At 31.1% G+C, this 18562-nt stretch overlaps 1 protein-coding gene across 1 annotated transcript; it reads right to left on the minus strand.

The window, feature by feature from the left end:
* Positions 1-256: 256 nt before the first annotated feature.
* LOC134239798 (calcitonin gene-related peptide type 1 receptor-like) lies at positions 257-16573 on the minus strand. Its single transcript, XM_062721944.1, has 13 exons — positions 16158-16573; positions 8626-8733; positions 6969-7045; positions 5625-5725; positions 5006-5132; positions 3702-3855; positions 3413-3479; positions 3112-3175; positions 2595-2674; positions 2191-2326; positions 1769-1810; positions 1315-1458; positions 257-339 (listed from the first exon to the last, which is right to left on the minus strand). Exons 1-13 carry the CDS (start codon positions 16240-16242, stop codon positions 307-309), a joined length of 1218 nt encoding a protein of 405 aa, XP_062577928.1. The 5' UTR covers positions 16243-16573; the 3' UTR covers positions 257-306.
* Between the last annotated feature and the right edge of the window lie 1989 nt (positions 16574-18562).

Here is an 18562-nt window from a genome sequence, read left to right on the forward strand (position 1 = left end):
CATCTTGTTTTTGTCTTGAATTATGTGTTGTAGCTAAAGTCTAACGTCCGCATAATACTTGAGAGACAGTCGACCAAAACAAGGCAAAGGTTGGTACATGGCATGTCATGGATTTTGATAATGAGTTTTGGTGTTTATACATAGCGACATCATTTTTAAAGTATCCATCCAGTCCTTCCATATTTCTAACATACTCTTTTAGGTTTGGTAACCGAGTCAACAGGAACAAAAAATAATTTGAATACATAAGGACATATTTCACACACAGATTTTCATAATAACCAATCATTTCATGGCGGCCAGTGTTTAAACATTCACAGGGCGATTCTTTCTGGATTCCTACAAATATATTGAAAAGAAGAAAATGTCAGCATTTTTTCAGTAGTTTTAAACAGTGTTAAAGATCAACACAAAAATATTCAGTTGTTTTAATTTGGTCAGATGAAAATATTCTTGTAGTTCAATATCTTTAAGAATGAAAACAGTCAGTTATTGGTTTTTCTATTATAATGATTATCTCAAAGAATGATTTAACGCAAAATTTATCCCGCATTGAACATATAGTAAGTTCTATTTTAATTTTTGATACCAAAGAGTCTGACACATCTGTTTCATATTTGGATATTTTACTTGAAAAAGACGTTAATGGTAATCTAACAACCAAGCTTTATGATAAGCACTGATGACTTTAACTTTTCTATCAGTATCTCCCTAATTACTTATGTAACAATATACCTTCACCACTTGCATACGGATTTTATACATTTCAGTTAATTCGATACGCAAGAGCATGCTCTACGTATGAACAATTTCTAAAACGAGGTAAATTATTGACAAACAAGTTGATAAAGCAAGAATTTCAGCAGTCTCGTTTAAAGTTATCATTTCGAAAGTTTTATGGTCGATACAACGACCTTGTCAGCAAATGCAATTTATCATTGAGTCAAATGCTGACTGACGTTTTTCATACTTATTGTTACTCCATTACTTATACACTGAATTGACAACGGATTTTTTCGTTATTTCCCGATTATGACAAGGAGCACACGGCGGATGTGACCGGTCGGTAGAGGATGCTCACCCCTCCATGGTACCTGATCCCACTACTGATCCCACCTCTGCTGTTTTGGAGGTCCGTGATTGCTCTGCTCCTGTTTTATATTGTTTAATGGACTTTTGATCTTGAATACTGTTCGTCATATCCAAATATTTCATAACTTTGCGTTCTAAATTGTCTTATACATTATTTTTTAAGAACAATAGTACTGCACCATTAAGTAAGAAAGAGGTACATATATATTCTTTTTATAGTACCTCCGTCATATTATCGGTGATGACGTCCGCCTGTCCATTCTCCGTCATAGAGTAGGAAGTGATGTGAGTACTTCCTATTTTAATACAGGTTGTTCCTCTCATTAACATGTGCTGCTGCCATTTCCTCTTTAATACCGTTGTAACCTTGATTTTAAAAATATGAAACTGGGAATAAGAAATTTATATCTATTACTTTAACACCCCATTTGCTTCCCTTTTTCTTTAATAATCATATTTAAGCAGAAGTTTAAGTGGGCAAATTATTTTTATTTCTCACAATCTTTACATTTTAACCTCCTGCCTTTTCGGTCGAAGTACTTTGTCATGTTGCATTTTATAGAAAAAGTACGGTGATAGCAGTATTCTGAAGAAATTATTGTATACATGGGCTAAAGATAAATCAGTAAACTGTAGAATACTATACAGTCATTGGCCTTGAATGTGATATATTTACCTCAGCATTAAACAAACAGAAGATAACCGCAACAAAAGATCCCTGAAAACAGAAGTACTAGTAAACTCTTTGCAATGAAACAACAACAGGTAACCCTCACATATATCATTTTGTACATGTAATTATGATTAAAAAAAGAAATGAAAAATAAATATTAGATAATAACGAAACGTGTTATATTTCATTTATATGTTTTCTTAGATGAAATTGAAACTTTAATTTCTAGTAAATTCTTTGCAATGAAAAGAACCACATGTTATTCTTACATATATAATTTTGTAACTATAATTATAAAGAAATAATAAATAAATATTATAATAATAAAGAAAATTGTAAAAATAAAATTGATTAGATTTTTCTTAAATAAAATTGAAACTTTAAAAATCACGTGGTCAAGCATTGACGTATGCTTCGAGGTATACCTGAAGAGACAAAGAAATTGCAATTAGGAAAGTATACACTTCCGCCATTGAAGAACCATCATCTGGTCGAACAGGTAAAAGAAGATTGTGAAGACCGAGTAACGGTATTAAAACCAATGTAGCTTTGGCTGCTTTCCTGAAAAAAAAAGACATAAATTTCTATTATTTCTTAATGTCTATTCTTCAAATAAAAACTTTTAACTTGAAGTACTACATGTACACAAAAGTTGTAGCACAAAAATTGGAATTTGACTGAAATTGAATAATTTCAAAAGCATTTTAACAAAGAAATTTATGATAACGTATTCCATATAGTGTTATTTCTCCTGCAGACTTGCAGACAATGACACTTTTGTTAAATATATGTATCTTTTCTTAATTAAATATTATAAAACGACACCTACTTTGTTTGAGCAGCCTCTGGAACTCTTTTCAGTTTTGTCATTAGCAACCGAACAATGTTGATTAGAAAAAATGCATTTAACTGGAAAAAAATTAACACCATTTGTATTTTACCTTTAATAAACATGGTTTCTGAAAAAAATCAAAGCCAACATCGGGATTAAGGATTAAAATCATGAATAGTCATTAACTTCAAATGAGAAAAAGTAATTTTAGAGTCTTTTCTTAATTAATATTCTTACTGGATTATTTTTTCTTCCTTGAAAGAACATTTGCTTTGTTTGAACTTGAAAATAACAGTTATAGTTCGGAAACATTACTACCTATGATCTGAATTGAAAATACTCTCGTTATTCGATCATTAAAGGTCTCTAAAAAATATCCATTAATTTTTTATGCTTTAAGGTATAATTTCGATATTTTTATCATCCAAAATGTGTTAAGAACTATCTTGTGTGATCATGAATCTTAAACCGAATATTAAAGACAACAAAGATATCTATGGGGAGAAAAGCTCACCAGAAGTGATCCGATAATGGGTCCATATATTATCCATAGGTAATCACTATACGGGTTCCAACACCTAGCAAACAGGTAATAATGAGGCAATAATGAGGTCAAGAAGAGTAATTTTGATAGTTATTAAAGGCTTGCAAATTGCATATAGCTACATGTATTTGAACGAACAGCCCTTTCGATAGAGTAGCTAAAAATTTATATATTTTTACGCAGATTGGATGTTTGGGAATAGGTCTTATTTCAATCAAAAGAGCTTTGAAATGATTTTTTTTAACTTTATTGTATGTTTAGGAAAACTTACTTTATACTTTTTGATGGATCCGAACTTCGTATCGTGGCATAAATTGCAGTGGGTATGATTGGAAATACTAAGGATTATCAAAAATGATAGGTTTATTATTAGAGAAATAAAAAATAGGAGTTTACATCAAAATAATATTATAAATTTTATATAATAATGTGCTCATGAAATGCAGTACATGTTGAAATATTAGTTTTAGAATCTTTTTCCAACATAAAATTCATAGCAAGATTTAGCGTTATTCTGAATTCAAGATTAACTGATTAAGTTTCATAAAATATTGAAATACCCCATCCGGTCACGTGACACATGACAATTAGCCTCCTTCCGGTACCAAATACTCTTAGTAGGATGGTGTGAAGATAGAAACCTTCACAAAACATCCAGAAGTAATTACATACCATACAAAAGTTCGTAATTACATGAAGTAATTGGCACCAAGCCTGTAAAATGGACAGAAATGTCAATATCTTACTACAACGGTAACTTGCTTAATCATAAAAAAAAATTGCCGGGTTATTTTATTATAATATTAATAGAAAAACTGAAAATCCATATATTTGATTAAGAAATACATTTCTTTCACAGATGGAGAAAAGATTTAGTTTCCTTATAAAAGATATTTCACATCCATCCGTTCTATCTGTTTTCCTTAAAAACAAGTTCACTGCACTATCAGTAAGAGAATGAGTAAAATATAATGGACTTGTTCTTTAACATAGCCTTCAAATATCTGATATTAAGCATATCATTTTTGAACAATTTTTTTTAAATTCCAAGTAAGATACATGTACCATATTATCATCGTCTTCAGATTTCTAAATCATTTCTGCACTTACGAATCAGTATTGTGTATCCCTTCATCGACATTTATTACATTTGAAAAACACGGTTTGATTTGATCTGCAAGTCGGAGTTGAATTCAAAGACTTCACTTTACATAATTTTGATTGTCAAAATCAAAAGGAAGATGCGTTTGTGAACCAGTGATGCCCACCGTATGTCAACTTTAGTTGAAGGTTAAGTTTCTCAAAATTCAAGTTAAAGACCAGATCAGATTAAGAGATTAAAAATCTTCTTCTTGAATATACCTTTGAAATATCTAAGCCAAAAACACTTACAATTAAAGAGTTAAAGTCAACGTTAAAGTTTGTTTTTTTTAAACGCTAAATTCAAACCCAAGTACAAGGTGAAAGGGTTGAAATAAAGGTATCCGGAAAGACCTTGCCATAAGAAATATCAAAGCCCTTGCACCAACTGCTCAAACGTTTTGACAAAGGTTAATATTAGGTTAATTGGGTCGAAATCCAAGTTCGAGGTCACGATTTCAAATACTTTGATACGCAAAGAAAGGCCTAGTTAAAACAAATACAGAATTGGTATTTAAGAAATATAGCTCCAAACAAACAAAAGCAATGCTTTTTGTGCATATTTTTGAACAAACAGATTAACAAACAAATAGACAGATTGACAGACAGCCTGAGACAGGTCAAAAACTATATTCCACAGAATCTTTTATGCGAGGGCATAAAATACATTTCCAACAAGTATCATATTCAGTATTATCATCTCGTATGTTACATGTATACAGACCGGATTTCTTAGAAGCACATCTCCGTCAAATGTGACCACAACGAAATAGAGAATCCACGTGATTCCAGTTAAGATGTAGGACAGAAAGAGGTTTTTATGGATGGTCACTCGTCCACACTGTAGCTGACTTAAATGATAAATAAAAATTATTTTCTAATATAGATAAATAAATACACAGGTATATTTATCGTTTAGATTTTTTGCTTTCTCTCAAATTAATTATCTCACATAAATACAGTTCTTTGTAAATTCTTTCATTTTGTGATTAAAATAACTACCTAATGTAGGCCTTTTATGTTATTTATGAAATATGTCTATGAATCATGAAATCTTTAGTGAAATTACACGTTTGATAATATTGCAATTGGTCAATGTAAACTTTGTTTTGTAAACTACGCATCTGATTTTGTATAAGATATTTGGCCATGTGGTATTATCAGACTTTTTGTAAGCATATAAAAAAACTCGTTTGTGTTTGATTTTGTTGTATATATACATAACACTGTGCTTTGATTTAGCATAGAAATATCTTTTTCTTTTATCATTTTTCCTTCCACAAAGACCGTAGTCTTCATGCAGTGGCACGTTCCATTTATCGCAGTATTGCCTGAATACTTACGGGAAATAATAGAAAATGAAGAGTGATAGTGTTAAGAGAATGATGGATACAGCATATCCTCCGATAAAGACATAAACAGGAGCCATAGCTTCGTCTTCTTCCTATTGGTAGAAAATAAAAATGAAATCGGGCACGCGATCCTATTTGAAGAAAATAAAAATTACACCGGGCACGCTATTTATGCCATCATTATAACAATAAATTTTCATTTTGATGACTATTTCATGCTTCTTGTTTAGAACTCTCAAACACATTTATTAAGCCACACTGCATTTTAAACCCTCTGAGAAATATTATTGTCTCCATTGAAATTGATAATCATTTTAGCTATCTTTATGTTATGGAATGTTTCCTTACACATGTTTAATCCCTTACTAAATCTAAATATTCTTTTATTTTGCATTTCAAGATTTTTTTTTGTATATAGCTGTTCATATATAAAAATCTTCAAAACCACTGAGTATTATTGCACATGTTGTTTTCTTTTCTGCCTACGGTTTATTATATTCCTTCAGGTAATGTTTGTCTTAATTATAACTAAACAGGCATTCACTGCGAAGAACGATAACCCAGCCTTTGTTAAGGACATGTTATCATCCTTAAGGAAAACCAAGGTTATTAAGAGTTCAACAATTGTGTGTGATGGGTCATTGAGATACTAATAACATTTCCAAATGAATGAATTTGTTCATTATTCTTGTGATATTGATGACTGTAATATAATATTATTGAAAGGTTCTTTCTGGATACAAAAGAAGACAAAAGGACTTCTAGCAATATCACTTAAGGTATATAATATGTGATATTGCTGTGTATGTTATGTGAAAAACTAATATTTTTTACCAAATTGACTTAAAGTGGCTTTTTATAAAGAAAACTGAGTTTACATTAAACAGGAATTTTCATCTGATTGAAAGAAAACAATGTTGAAACAATCTCATGTCATTGGTCTATTGTATTAATGTATGAAATATACAGAGATAACGTATAGCATTCAAGCTCAAAATTCCATAAAACAAAATAGGAGCAGAGCAAATACGGACCTCCAAAACATCAGAGGTGGGATCAGGTGCCAGGAAGGAGTCTGTATCCCCTGCCGACCGGTCACAGTGATCCGTATTTCACACAAAGTTTTTCGTACATTCAAAAAAGTAACTGTTGCGTGTACTTCGTGAAAACTGTTAAGCGTTTTTGAGATTGTGTTCATCAATGTACATGAAAAATGTTTGATAACAAATATAAAACAAAAATCTGTGCTTCATGCAAAAAAAAAAAAATAGATTGTACTTGAAAACAAAGTTGCATGGCCAATGGTAAAATTAATAGGTGAAATGTTCAACTTACAAAATTTAGATTTCTACAATTCTGATAGTTAGTTTTCATCCATTCTCCATTCGCTGAACACGTTTTATATACAAAACCTAAGAAATGATAAAAAGAAATATAAATATAATATGAAGTAAGGTTTAGAAATAAGTATTTTGCCAAAAGTCATCTTTATAAAGAGAAAAGAAAATTTTATATGATTTATCAGCATAACTATTTCTTCATTACAGTGACAAACCCTAGCTGCAGAAATATAGCTCTCTGTTTGAAAAAAATTCGGACAGATAAAGCAGAAAGTTACAGATCCATGCGTTGTAAAAAAAACCTCCGATTTACGCATCGGATATCATATATGAAGCTGGGGAAAACATAATATATAAGAAATAATACATGAAGTGAGCGACAAAAAATCGGCGACAAAAAATCGAAGGTCGTAACAACGCATGGATCTGTTTTATCCGTCCGAATTTTCTCGAGCAGAGAACTACAGTTCTGCAGCTTTGGCAAACCCTAGCTCCCTATGTAACCTAACAAGAAAACATAAGATATTGCATTGTTCCGCCTAATTTCACATGGATGATCTCAAAATTTTTCTAAATTTGAAGCCCTTCACCGGAACATGGTGACATCCCTTAATAATGGAAAAATCTAGAACGGGACGTAAACACAGCATACAATGTACGATCAAATTGATTCCGTCTCAGTTATGCACCTTGTTTAAAATTTGGCTGGAATTGCCTTAATGGATTCTTTGAAAAAAATATTCAAAGGTTTGAGAAAAAAAGTTTTAGTATATATCTTAGATGATATTGACATTTTCAGATTTTTTAAAAGTTAGTTTTAATAATCTCATTTCGTGTCTTCATAATGTAATTAACCGACCAGCAAGGCGCATGTTAGGTTTTTATCAGTTTATTTAGAAAGGAAATAAAGGCATTGATTTAAAATAAACAAAGTACGAAATAAGTAAAATTACAGAAATTATGAAATTAAAATGAGATAATTTACCTACAGAAAAAGTTTAACAAAAATGAACTCTATCAAAAAAGTATACCTTAAACAATTCAAATTGAAATTATACAGACTAATTGTTATTTCAGTTACAACTTTGAATAACGTCAATACAATTTTTGTTATATATTTTTTCTTCCTTCCTTTTCACATATTAATAACGGTCTTATGTAGAGAATAACTAACGAAATTAAAGGGGAAAAAATTTAATAATTGCTATCATAATAACAGCCTAAATCCACCTTCTACGAATGATGATGTTACGTTTTATAATAATCAAAACAGCATGAATTTCCTATTAATTTCCGTAATGTGATATCAGCAATTGTATTGTATTTCAAAATTTTCAACCATGTATATTTTTTATCATTCTTTAATGTAAACAGTTCAAATTACTAAATATTAAGATGTATATGCATGTATATCCAGCGAAATGAATACTGAATTCAATTTTTTTTTTTTTTTTTTTTGTTTGTTATACATTCAAAAAAAAATATTCGTAAAAGAAAACTTTGATTATAAAGCTTGACGAAGAAAGTTTTTGTAACATTATACATAAATAAACTACATTATTTGAACGTTTACATGGGTGAGCAGTTGCTCAGGTCACATAATAAAGTTGTAAAAAATTGAGTTTTCTATGCCATGATATAGATTTTGGTACCTTTCTTGTTGAAGAAAAATGGACATTGTATCTTTTCCGTCTGTCCTGCCTTTGTAACATTGAAGCAACCCCCAAAATCATCAACGGTTCCATTACAATATACGCCACCTAAAAAAAAATGGGAATTAAAAAGTCAGTTAACATTGTATGTGTTTTATTACCGGAAAAAGCTAAATCTTCAATTCAAAAATCTGCCCTTGCTATGCAACGCAAAATTAAAGTGATTGCTTGCCAATCTCTATGAACAAACCTAATTGTATAATAAACATTAATTACATTATGGAATTATGGTGCAAATGCATCAATGCACATAAAACAAATAAATAGATATCACATTCTCGTTTTTCAATCAATTTATAGTGCATTTACCAATAAATATTACCTGAAGCATATGCACTCTGATCTTAAACACTGATAATGTTTGCACAGAATACAGCAATGAAAATTAACTTGGAGAACTGTCATCTCATTTTTTACATCCAATATATAATATTATGCAAGAATTATTGAGTCAAGAAAAATGGCGGAGATTGGAACTCGTGTATATAAATACAGAGTAAATACTGTGTTATCTGGTCAAATAATGGTTTCAAAAAATATATTGCTGTTTATGCATTAGACAACACTTTAAACAAATTAATACACTGAACAAGACTAAAAGTTGACATCATATTAAGCGAAATTTGGGATTGCAAAATATTTATTCGAATTAGACATTTTTTTCTGCACAATGTATACATATATACTTTTATCAAAATAAAATATTCCTTTTTATATATCTTTAAAGCATATTAGTTTCTTTAAGTTCATATTTTGAGCTTCAGGTTTTTTTCAATAAACTGTTAACAATAATATGTAACAAAACAATATTTGTAGCTTTCGGACAAAAGTGAGAATATTGATAAAAAAAAAGCATGCTGGAGTAACAGGTAAAAATTCAATAAAGGAACATATGGAGATAATGAACAGTATTCAAGATCAAAAGTCCATAAAACAATACAAAATTAGAGCAGAGTAAACGCGGACGTCCAAAACATCAGAGGTGGGATCAGGTGCCATGGAAGAGTGAGCATTCCCTGCTGACCGGTCACACCCACCGTAAGGATTTAATAGTGAACTTAATATTACCTTTAAGGACATGCGCATCATACCTTTCCTACCGATCATTTTTCAATATATTTTTATCTTAGGATAATAGTTCCATCAGATATTCATAGGCAAAAAAAAATCAACATGTATTAACAGGGGCTTTGAAAAGAATATTAATCAATGATACACTTTGTTTAATTCAAAGAATAATATACAAATATAGCCCAACATTTATTCTAAATGTTTTTTTTTCATCCAAATTTGTTTTGTATACACCACAATATATATAGGTAATTAAATGTAGCACACAGTTCCTTTCAGTTTTGGAACCCTTCAACAAAAAGACAAGAAAGTTTAAACAACGTTATGTCCTTAAAAGCTGGATATTTCTTTTTTATTCAATGGTCTATAAAATATTCAAAGTGTGTTTAAACCAATTCCATTGCTGAAGCCCTTCGAACACCTCTTTTCAATATATGGAATCCTTATGATGGAGTCCCAAACTTCATAAATATCCTTACAAAATAAGGTAGATTGCCGGCTCCAGAATTTTTTTACCAAGCCTCTCTCTTTAGTTCTCACTAACATATTAGCAGCAGCAAAGGAGAAACTTCAGTCCTACTTCATTAAAAACTCGAGAAATGATGTACTTTAATAAGAAGTGGATACTCAAAATTCCAATTGATTTTTGGATAATATAATTTGAAACCACAAAAAAGTACAGAAATCAATTCGACAAAACTTAAGACTTTTCAACTTTATGTAAAACCAGTACCCAACATGAATTAAAGTTCAAAATTTCCAACATCATTGACTGCTGCTATTTTTTTAATGGAACTAGTTTTAATTATCTTCTCCTGGTCATTAGCAGAATCATACTCTTAAAAACATTCTGATTGTTCTCAAAAGTACTCTGAGGTTGATAATAAGAATATGGTTGGATTTCTTATTGATAATATTTATGTGTTTTGCAGACCAGGTCTGCTTACAATCTGTCGAAATTTCCACGGGTAACAATTGCGTTTGGTTGTTAACATATTAACACGCCTCAATTTGTATTCATATAAAGTAGAATTTATTTTGAATTCTTATACATGAGAGTAATAAAAGATGTGACATTTAGATGTAAAAATTCTCAATCAACAATAGTTACTTCCATTTGTTCACACGATAAATATCTATGAGCTCAATCTTAAAAATAAACGATACCACAGAATCTGACACAACTGTTTCATATAATTATGACTAATTTACTAGAAAAAGACGTTAATGGTAATCTGTAACCTAGGAATAAAGGTTCGTGATAAACGTGATGACTTCAATTTTCAATCGTCAATTACCTTATCTATGTAGGAATATACCCTCGTCACCAGGATATGAGGTTTAATATCTTTTAGTTTAAATGATACCTGTGCTCTATGTATAAAGTAAAATGAGGCAAGCTATTGACAAACAATTTGGTAAAGCAAAAATCTTAACAGTTTTGTTAAATGTCTTTATTTCGATAGTTGTATGATAAATAATAAATGCAGATAAATTCAATGCCTTCTGTCCCCTATGAAGTGTTCCTTTTGTATAAAGCGAAGAAATATTACATTATTACATATTTATTTGTAAAATGCCGGTTAGCGGGGGATGCTCGTTTAGCCATGGCACCTGATCCCATTTCTGATGTTCTAGAATATTCTTGTTGCTCTGCTCCAAAATTTGCATTGTTGAATGGATCTTTGAGCTTGACTACTGTTCGTTATCTCTTGTATATTTCATATCTGCAAATGATGTCATCGTGCAGTAGTAGTATGACGCATCAAGGACTTCATAGACAAATTGGTATTAAGTGATTTGCTGATGGCATTCTTTTTCTGTATCTCAAGGGTAAGCGTAACACGAGTAATGCATAAGAATATTAAAAATAAAAAACAATCGATCCTATGACAAATATTCAATGTCCTCAAGGATTAACTATGCTTACTGATTTAGAATGATGTACACGTTCATCCGCATTTATGAATGGGGAGAAATATTTTTTTTATTCTCATATGAGTCAATAGAGAATATAAAAATTGTATTTTACTGTAACAGAGAGCATCATTTGCATTTTCCGTAGCCTATCTGATTTTTGCATTGTGTCATTTGTATATTTTAAGATCATTTACATTTTCTGTAGCCGGTTTGATTTTGCATTTTGTCATTTATATATACATGTAATTAAGTTTATTCATACTTTTTGTAACCTATTTGACTTTGTATTGTGTCATTTATATATAATTAAGAGATCGTGCAATTAATGAGTCCCTTAGTATATTACGCTAAGGTTATAATTTCAGAGAAATCGCTTGAACTGAAGCTGTGAATGATTAATCAAAAAGCACTAGATATCCTTGATGATAAGAAAATCTATTTCCAACAGGACCATTTGTCTATTTCGCAAGAAAAAAATCCAATCGTTTTATGAACTTACGGGGATAAAGAAATTAATAATATGTACAAGATGATAGGAATGTTAATTAACTTGTTCCGTGTCAATGATATATACTGAGTTATTAAGTCTAAATTTCCAAACGTCGCCTGTAATTACATTCTTGGAAATCAATGTCTCATCCTTGTGCAAAAGGTCTGGTTAATTTGTGATAAAGACTTTTAAGAAAGTCAGTTCGGAGCATGTAAACTGTCTCATAAACATGCCGTTTCGAATTCCTTTAACAATAAGCCAATGCTTATTGTTTTAAAAACATAGCAGGGCTAGGATATTCTGAGGAAAAATTAACGTAACCGACTTTCCTGAATTTTATTTGTATGTTCCGAAGAAGAATATAATTAAAAGTTATTTCTCTAATTTAAATAACTTAAGAGGGCATGACGACTGAAAAAATATGTAGATGCAGCAGGGAGTACAAAATTAAGCTTGGCTTTTCATCTTTCGACCTGAAAGACAATCAGTGCAATATAAATTCCTTACCTTCAGTTACTCCATATGACCTAATGCACATAACATCCTTTTAGGCCATAAAGCGTCAAATACTTTGCGAAAAAAATTACTGTAAATGACGTAGGGAGCCTTTCTGATGTATTATCCGCATTTGAATGTGTACCATAACAGATATGCTTGAAATTATTTTAACATTTAACATGAAAGATATGAAGATAACGAACAGTATTCAAGCTCAAAAGTCCATTCAAATAATACAAATCAGGAGCCAAGCAAACACGAACGTGTAATACAGGTGCTATGCAGACCATGTGACATGGAGGAATAAGCATCCCCTGCCGACTGGTCACAGTCGCCAAATGCTGCTTGTTATAATCGAGAGAAAAAAAACGAAAACAATTAAGAATATATTTACAATTGTCGACGTCTTTCCTTATATGACAATACTTTTATATTGAAATTCAATTTCAATGAAATTTAATGACTCGCAGTAGGTCACATGATCAGACTTTACGAGTATCGTTATGTAAAGCAAACTGCGCGAAACATTTGGAAAGTTCTGATTGTGACGTTATTTGACGTTGTAGTAACACAAAGTCCGAGTAGGTCACATGAACTAAAATATCGTTTTTTTAGTTTTATTTGAGATATGACATAATATGCCGCGTGATCAAATTATATAACGCCAGAATGAACAATTTAGTGTGTAACTGACGGAGTATCCGTTGGTATGAAAAACATCAGTCAGCAGTTGTCTCGAAGTAAGGATGTATGTGAGTCATTATATTAACAAAAAAAAACTGGTCGCAAGGATGACTTCAAACAAAACTGTTGCTATTCTTGTGTCATAAATTTCAGCCTGGTATGCTCACTTCTCAATAACAGCTGATCCCATCTCTGATGTTTTGGGGGACGTTTTTGCTCTGAGCTTATTTGGTATTGTTTTATGGGCTTTTGAGCTTGAATACTCCATCTTTTATCTCCATCTTTTTTACAGACATAACCCCCTTGTGCAGGTCATAAATTAATGTATTTTGCTACATAAGTAATTGGAGTTGACGAATGGAAAAAGGAAGTCGTCACGTTTATCTTATTTGTGAGACTCCGTGGTTTCTTTATTTACAAATCACTGTGATATAATGAGTAGGCAAAAATCGACATATGAATGATAGTAAATATTGTTGATTGATAATACGTGGATGATATAGCTAAATGTCAAGTTGAAGGCCACGGTATATGTTTTTTTTGTCTTATATGTAGACTGTTTGTATAATACATGCTTCACAAGAATATAAAAATATGTCTGATAAATATTAAACGGGTTTCAATTGGTAACTATGGGTATTCTAACAGAATGTTGGAAGACCTGATCTCTAAAATTTAGATAGATATTGTCAATCATAGACTCAAGCATCATTTTCATTTTAACTTTTGAATACTTGTGTGTACAATTGGAATGTTTTAACACAATAATTTTGAAAATTATCAATGACAAGGTAAGCAGATTATATTTACAAATTCTATATTTATTTTTTAAGAAAGCAGCTGTCTATAATTTGAAAAAAAAATATAGGTCTTTTAGAGCTAAAAACCTCCTGTTAGAGGTTTTCATGTATAAAATGCCATAGAAACCTCTTGTTGCAGGGCAAAATGATATAGTTTTTTCGTAAAAGTAATTGTTAAAGTATAAAATGCAACAAAAACTTGCAACGTTATTAAGTACCGCAGTTCTCGGGCATTTTGAGATCGTGCAGAAAAAGAATGTCTTACACACATTGTGAAAGACCGCTTAACAGACGTACAGATATCACTGAAATAATGCCGAATGCTGTGGCAGTAGGTGCTGGCACGAAAAAACTCCCTCCCTGCTCAAGGGCCCTAAGTGCAGAGCAATTCTCGAGAGGAACGTTAAACAAGATACAATCAATCAATAATTAAATGAAGTTGTATATTTCCTCTTTATTTATTAATAGATAGAAAATAAGTCGCTAGAGCGCTCAGTCTGTCTTCCGAAGGTCGTGAGTTCGAATCTCGGCCGTGACTGACCTATGTCGTTAAAAAATGTAGTAACTATTCCTTTGTTATGTGCTCGGCACCTTGTAGTGAAAGTTGCGGGTCTTTCGGATGAGACCTTACAGCTGAATGGCCGTTAGAGACGGGTAAAGATCAGAATTTGTGGAAATTCACCGATATACATGTATGGAGGAGTCTCGATATAAGTAAAGTCTTCTCGAATGGGATGTGAAACAACAATCGATAGGTAGAAAATATATATAATATGGCAAAAAAAAATTGTTTCCGTTGCAAAGGTTTCCTTAAGCCCGGAACTCGGACATTAAAAAGAAATCACAAATAGATATATGCCCCAAGCACTATTCTGAAAACAAATCAGGGGGTCGTAACATAAGTATTTAAGGGGGTACAAATTATTCCTTTATTGATATACTTAAATTTTGTGATATGTACGAGCTGTCAACAATCATTTGGCAAAGAAAAATTTCATAAATTTTAGTTTTAAAATTTGATCATTTTGTTATATCTTTATATGGAGCTCTTCTTCTAAAGGAGATCAAAATAGTCTAAAAATGGCCACAACCACCCAGCCTCTTTAAGTACCCTTTATGTTACATGTACGACCCCTAGATAAAGTATGTCTCGTAGAATAGAAAAAAAGCTGTTAAATGGATGAATTAAAGTGTGAAATAAAAAAATGTGTGAATAAAGTGTGAAATAATATATATAAAAAATCAAATACCGGGCGCATTTGTTTTTAAATATATTGCAACTTATAATAAAAGGAGCATTTTTTGTCAAATATTCTTTAGACTTTTGTCATGAAATATATGAAGATAACGAGCAGTATTCAAGCTTAGAAGTCCATTCAACAATAGATATCTTTGAGCAGCGCAAACAAGGACTTTTAAAACATCAGAGGTGGAATCGGGTGCCGACATTTTTAAAGAATTATTATAAATTTTAATTACCCCGGTATACGTCAGTTACCAGATACAAATACCAAAAGGAAGGTTTATCATCAAAGTATATCTTCAATTATAAGAATAAAAAAAAATGAAACACGTACTAAATCCACGTCGTCTTTCTTCAATAAGATAATTCCCCCAAAAAATCATATAAGTACACATATATATGATAAATGAATGGTGAATTTTTATGCTTAAGTAAGTGCTATTAAGTATAGTGAATAACTGAGCCTTTACGCATCTTTTAATTTTTTCTTTCTTTCTTTTCCATCACAATAAATTATTCGAGGTCGCCCAGTATTATCCCCATCTGCCTAAGGTCAGAAGAAAAAGGATTGCTATTCTTTATCTACATTTTTAATGTTAACTTGATTACGAATTTGATTGTGAATATCCATATTTTAAAATAATATTAAAAATCAAATAATAATATTCTATCTCGTGGTAATGATGAAAAAAGCAGACAAAAAATATTTTTGAATTTTTTAATCAATTTTTAAGTGTTAAACTCATTAATTTTGAAAATCTCCTACCTGTGAAGTTGAATTCAAATGACGCAATCCTTTTCTGGCATTCTCTTATCAGTGGTTTAATAAACAATTCGATGGCGGTTATCATCTCTCCTAGGATGCTTAGAGAGTCTATACGACAGAGCTATCTGTATACTAACGATTGTGCCGTAAAATTACGACATCTGCTGGAAAGCGTATTACGGCATTTCCGGTAGAGCAAACCCTTCCGTAAGAAAGCATCTCGCACAAATGAGATTTTGATGATAATAGACGGTGTCTATACACTTCTTTTCTAATCCAATCTATGAAACATCATGCTTTATAATCAATACATTTTTTTCCCTCCGGATGTTTTTAATTCCTCTAAAGCTTTGACCCTTGGCCTAAATTTGTCACTAGTGTTTCTGTAAATGTCCAATCATGTGTTTGATTAATTCTCTGATTCTGCCATCAGTGCTTCCATATCAGTCTTTTCCGTGGGTTGCTATCGGACCCGATCAATATAAAAAAAAAAATGGCATCATTTAATCTAGTATTCCGTCATAGGTTTTTTTATCATGGATCTAAGGTCAAACAGTAAAGCGATGTAATCATGATAATACAAGCTTTTATTTTCAAATTCAAAAATGCCTTTCACAAGTAAAATATGTTAATAGCGGGTTTATATGGTGATTAGTTTGCAAAACTGCTGGAAGTTACCTGTTTTGCAATTTATCATGTCGGTTATAGGTTACCAAATCTCTTGAGATCTTCAACACTTTATGAAATTAACATCCACATATTTCATCTAGAAAATGATGGAGCATTGAGTCAGCCGAAACACAAATTTGAAAATAGATACATATCCTGTTGTATCGATCATTTAATTTAAGAACAACATGTATTCTTATTAACTTATGATTAAAATACCTCAAGTTGATTCGATGTAATTTACTTGTGCTGCAGTTTTCATTTGTTTTACGGGTAGTAAATTTTGTGACGTTGTCTACAAATATGATTTTTATTGATATGTTAGTTCACTGACCACAATCTCGACTTTTATAACCCATGGTCATGATAATGATCATCGATGATTGTGAATACAATCATATTATTTTCTGAGAGATGTCTCAAAATAGTAGCATTCAATACTTCTATATCAGTTTAGTGTGATATGCTTCCTATTTGATTTCAAATATTTCTTGATTTCTTTTTCATGAGTGCAAGGAGACTCGGTTTTGCTTATCTTATGTAAAACATTAGTGTCCATTGAAAAGCTTTGTATATTATTTTTCTGGTGAACCAAAGAAATTAAATCAAAGGCTGCCTTCATTAGTGGACTTATTCCTGGAGTCTTTTTTTATTAATTGAAAAAATAAGTATTGAAAAGTATTGACCATAATTTTTCTTTGCCTTTTATTATTTTTACTCACATAAAAACCTGGTCACTCAATGAAGAGAGATAATAAAGAGTTAATTCATAAATTGTTTTGGCTAACAAGGTAATTGTATCTACCATTAATTTTACAAAATAATGACTTCACGTGAGACTGCTGATATTTTTGTTTCATCAACTTTCCTGTCAATAACCTACCTTGTTTTAGAAATTGTTAATGATGAAAACGATCTTTTCTTTCTTTTATCATTCAAAGCCTTGCAAACCAGAACCCATAGCAATATCCGTGATATTTGTTTTCAAGAGACAAGAATGTATACATTTCAAGTGACATTTCATGGTTAATATACCAGGGTTATCATCTTAAAATAATTATCAGTGAGTGAAATAAAGAGAGAAAAAGAGGATAGAGGGAAAAGTATTTTTGTAATTGGATATAAAATTTCAGAACTGGAGAAGTTTTTGATAAATTTGCTGAACGAGGAAAATATAAAATATAGTCCTGTCTCATTAATGAAATATAAAATCAATATCCAAAAACCAAAATATTGATTTTTCAGTTTACTACATTTTCATTGTTTTCCTTTTGCTTGTGTCTTTTCGTGACTCAACGATTGAAACAATATAGCTTGTATGATTTTCATGGTGTTTACAAATCTGTGTGCAACTTGTTAGTGCGTCAACTGTGGCCTAACGATTAGAATGGAAAACCCCTCAGTATTCAACTTGATTATTGATTGAAATTGCCAACAATGACATCGTTTCGACGATACAAATTTCTTAATAATGACTTTAAACGAGACTGCCGAAAATCCATGATTCATTAACTTGATTGTCATTAGCTTGCGTAATTTTAAACGTTGTTCGTATGTAGTGCTTCCTCTTGCATCTTGAATAAACTTGGAGATGTAACCTCATATACATCTAACGATGATATGCATATATTGCTACATGAAAACGGAATTTGACGGGGAAAAAAAGAAAAGAAAAAAGTCACCACGTTCATCATGAAGTTTGGCTGTTATGATACCATTAACGTTTATTTTGTAGT

Source organism: Saccostrea cucullata, unplaced genomic scaffold, assembly GCF_032062105.1.
Source record: "Saccostrea cucullata isolate Sc308-1 unplaced genomic scaffold, CSIRO_AGI_Scuc_v1 ctg583, whole genome shotgun sequence".
In the NCBI taxonomy this organism is placed as follows: domain Eukaryota; kingdom Metazoa; phylum Mollusca; class Bivalvia; order Ostreida; family Ostreidae; genus Saccostrea; species Saccostrea cuccullata.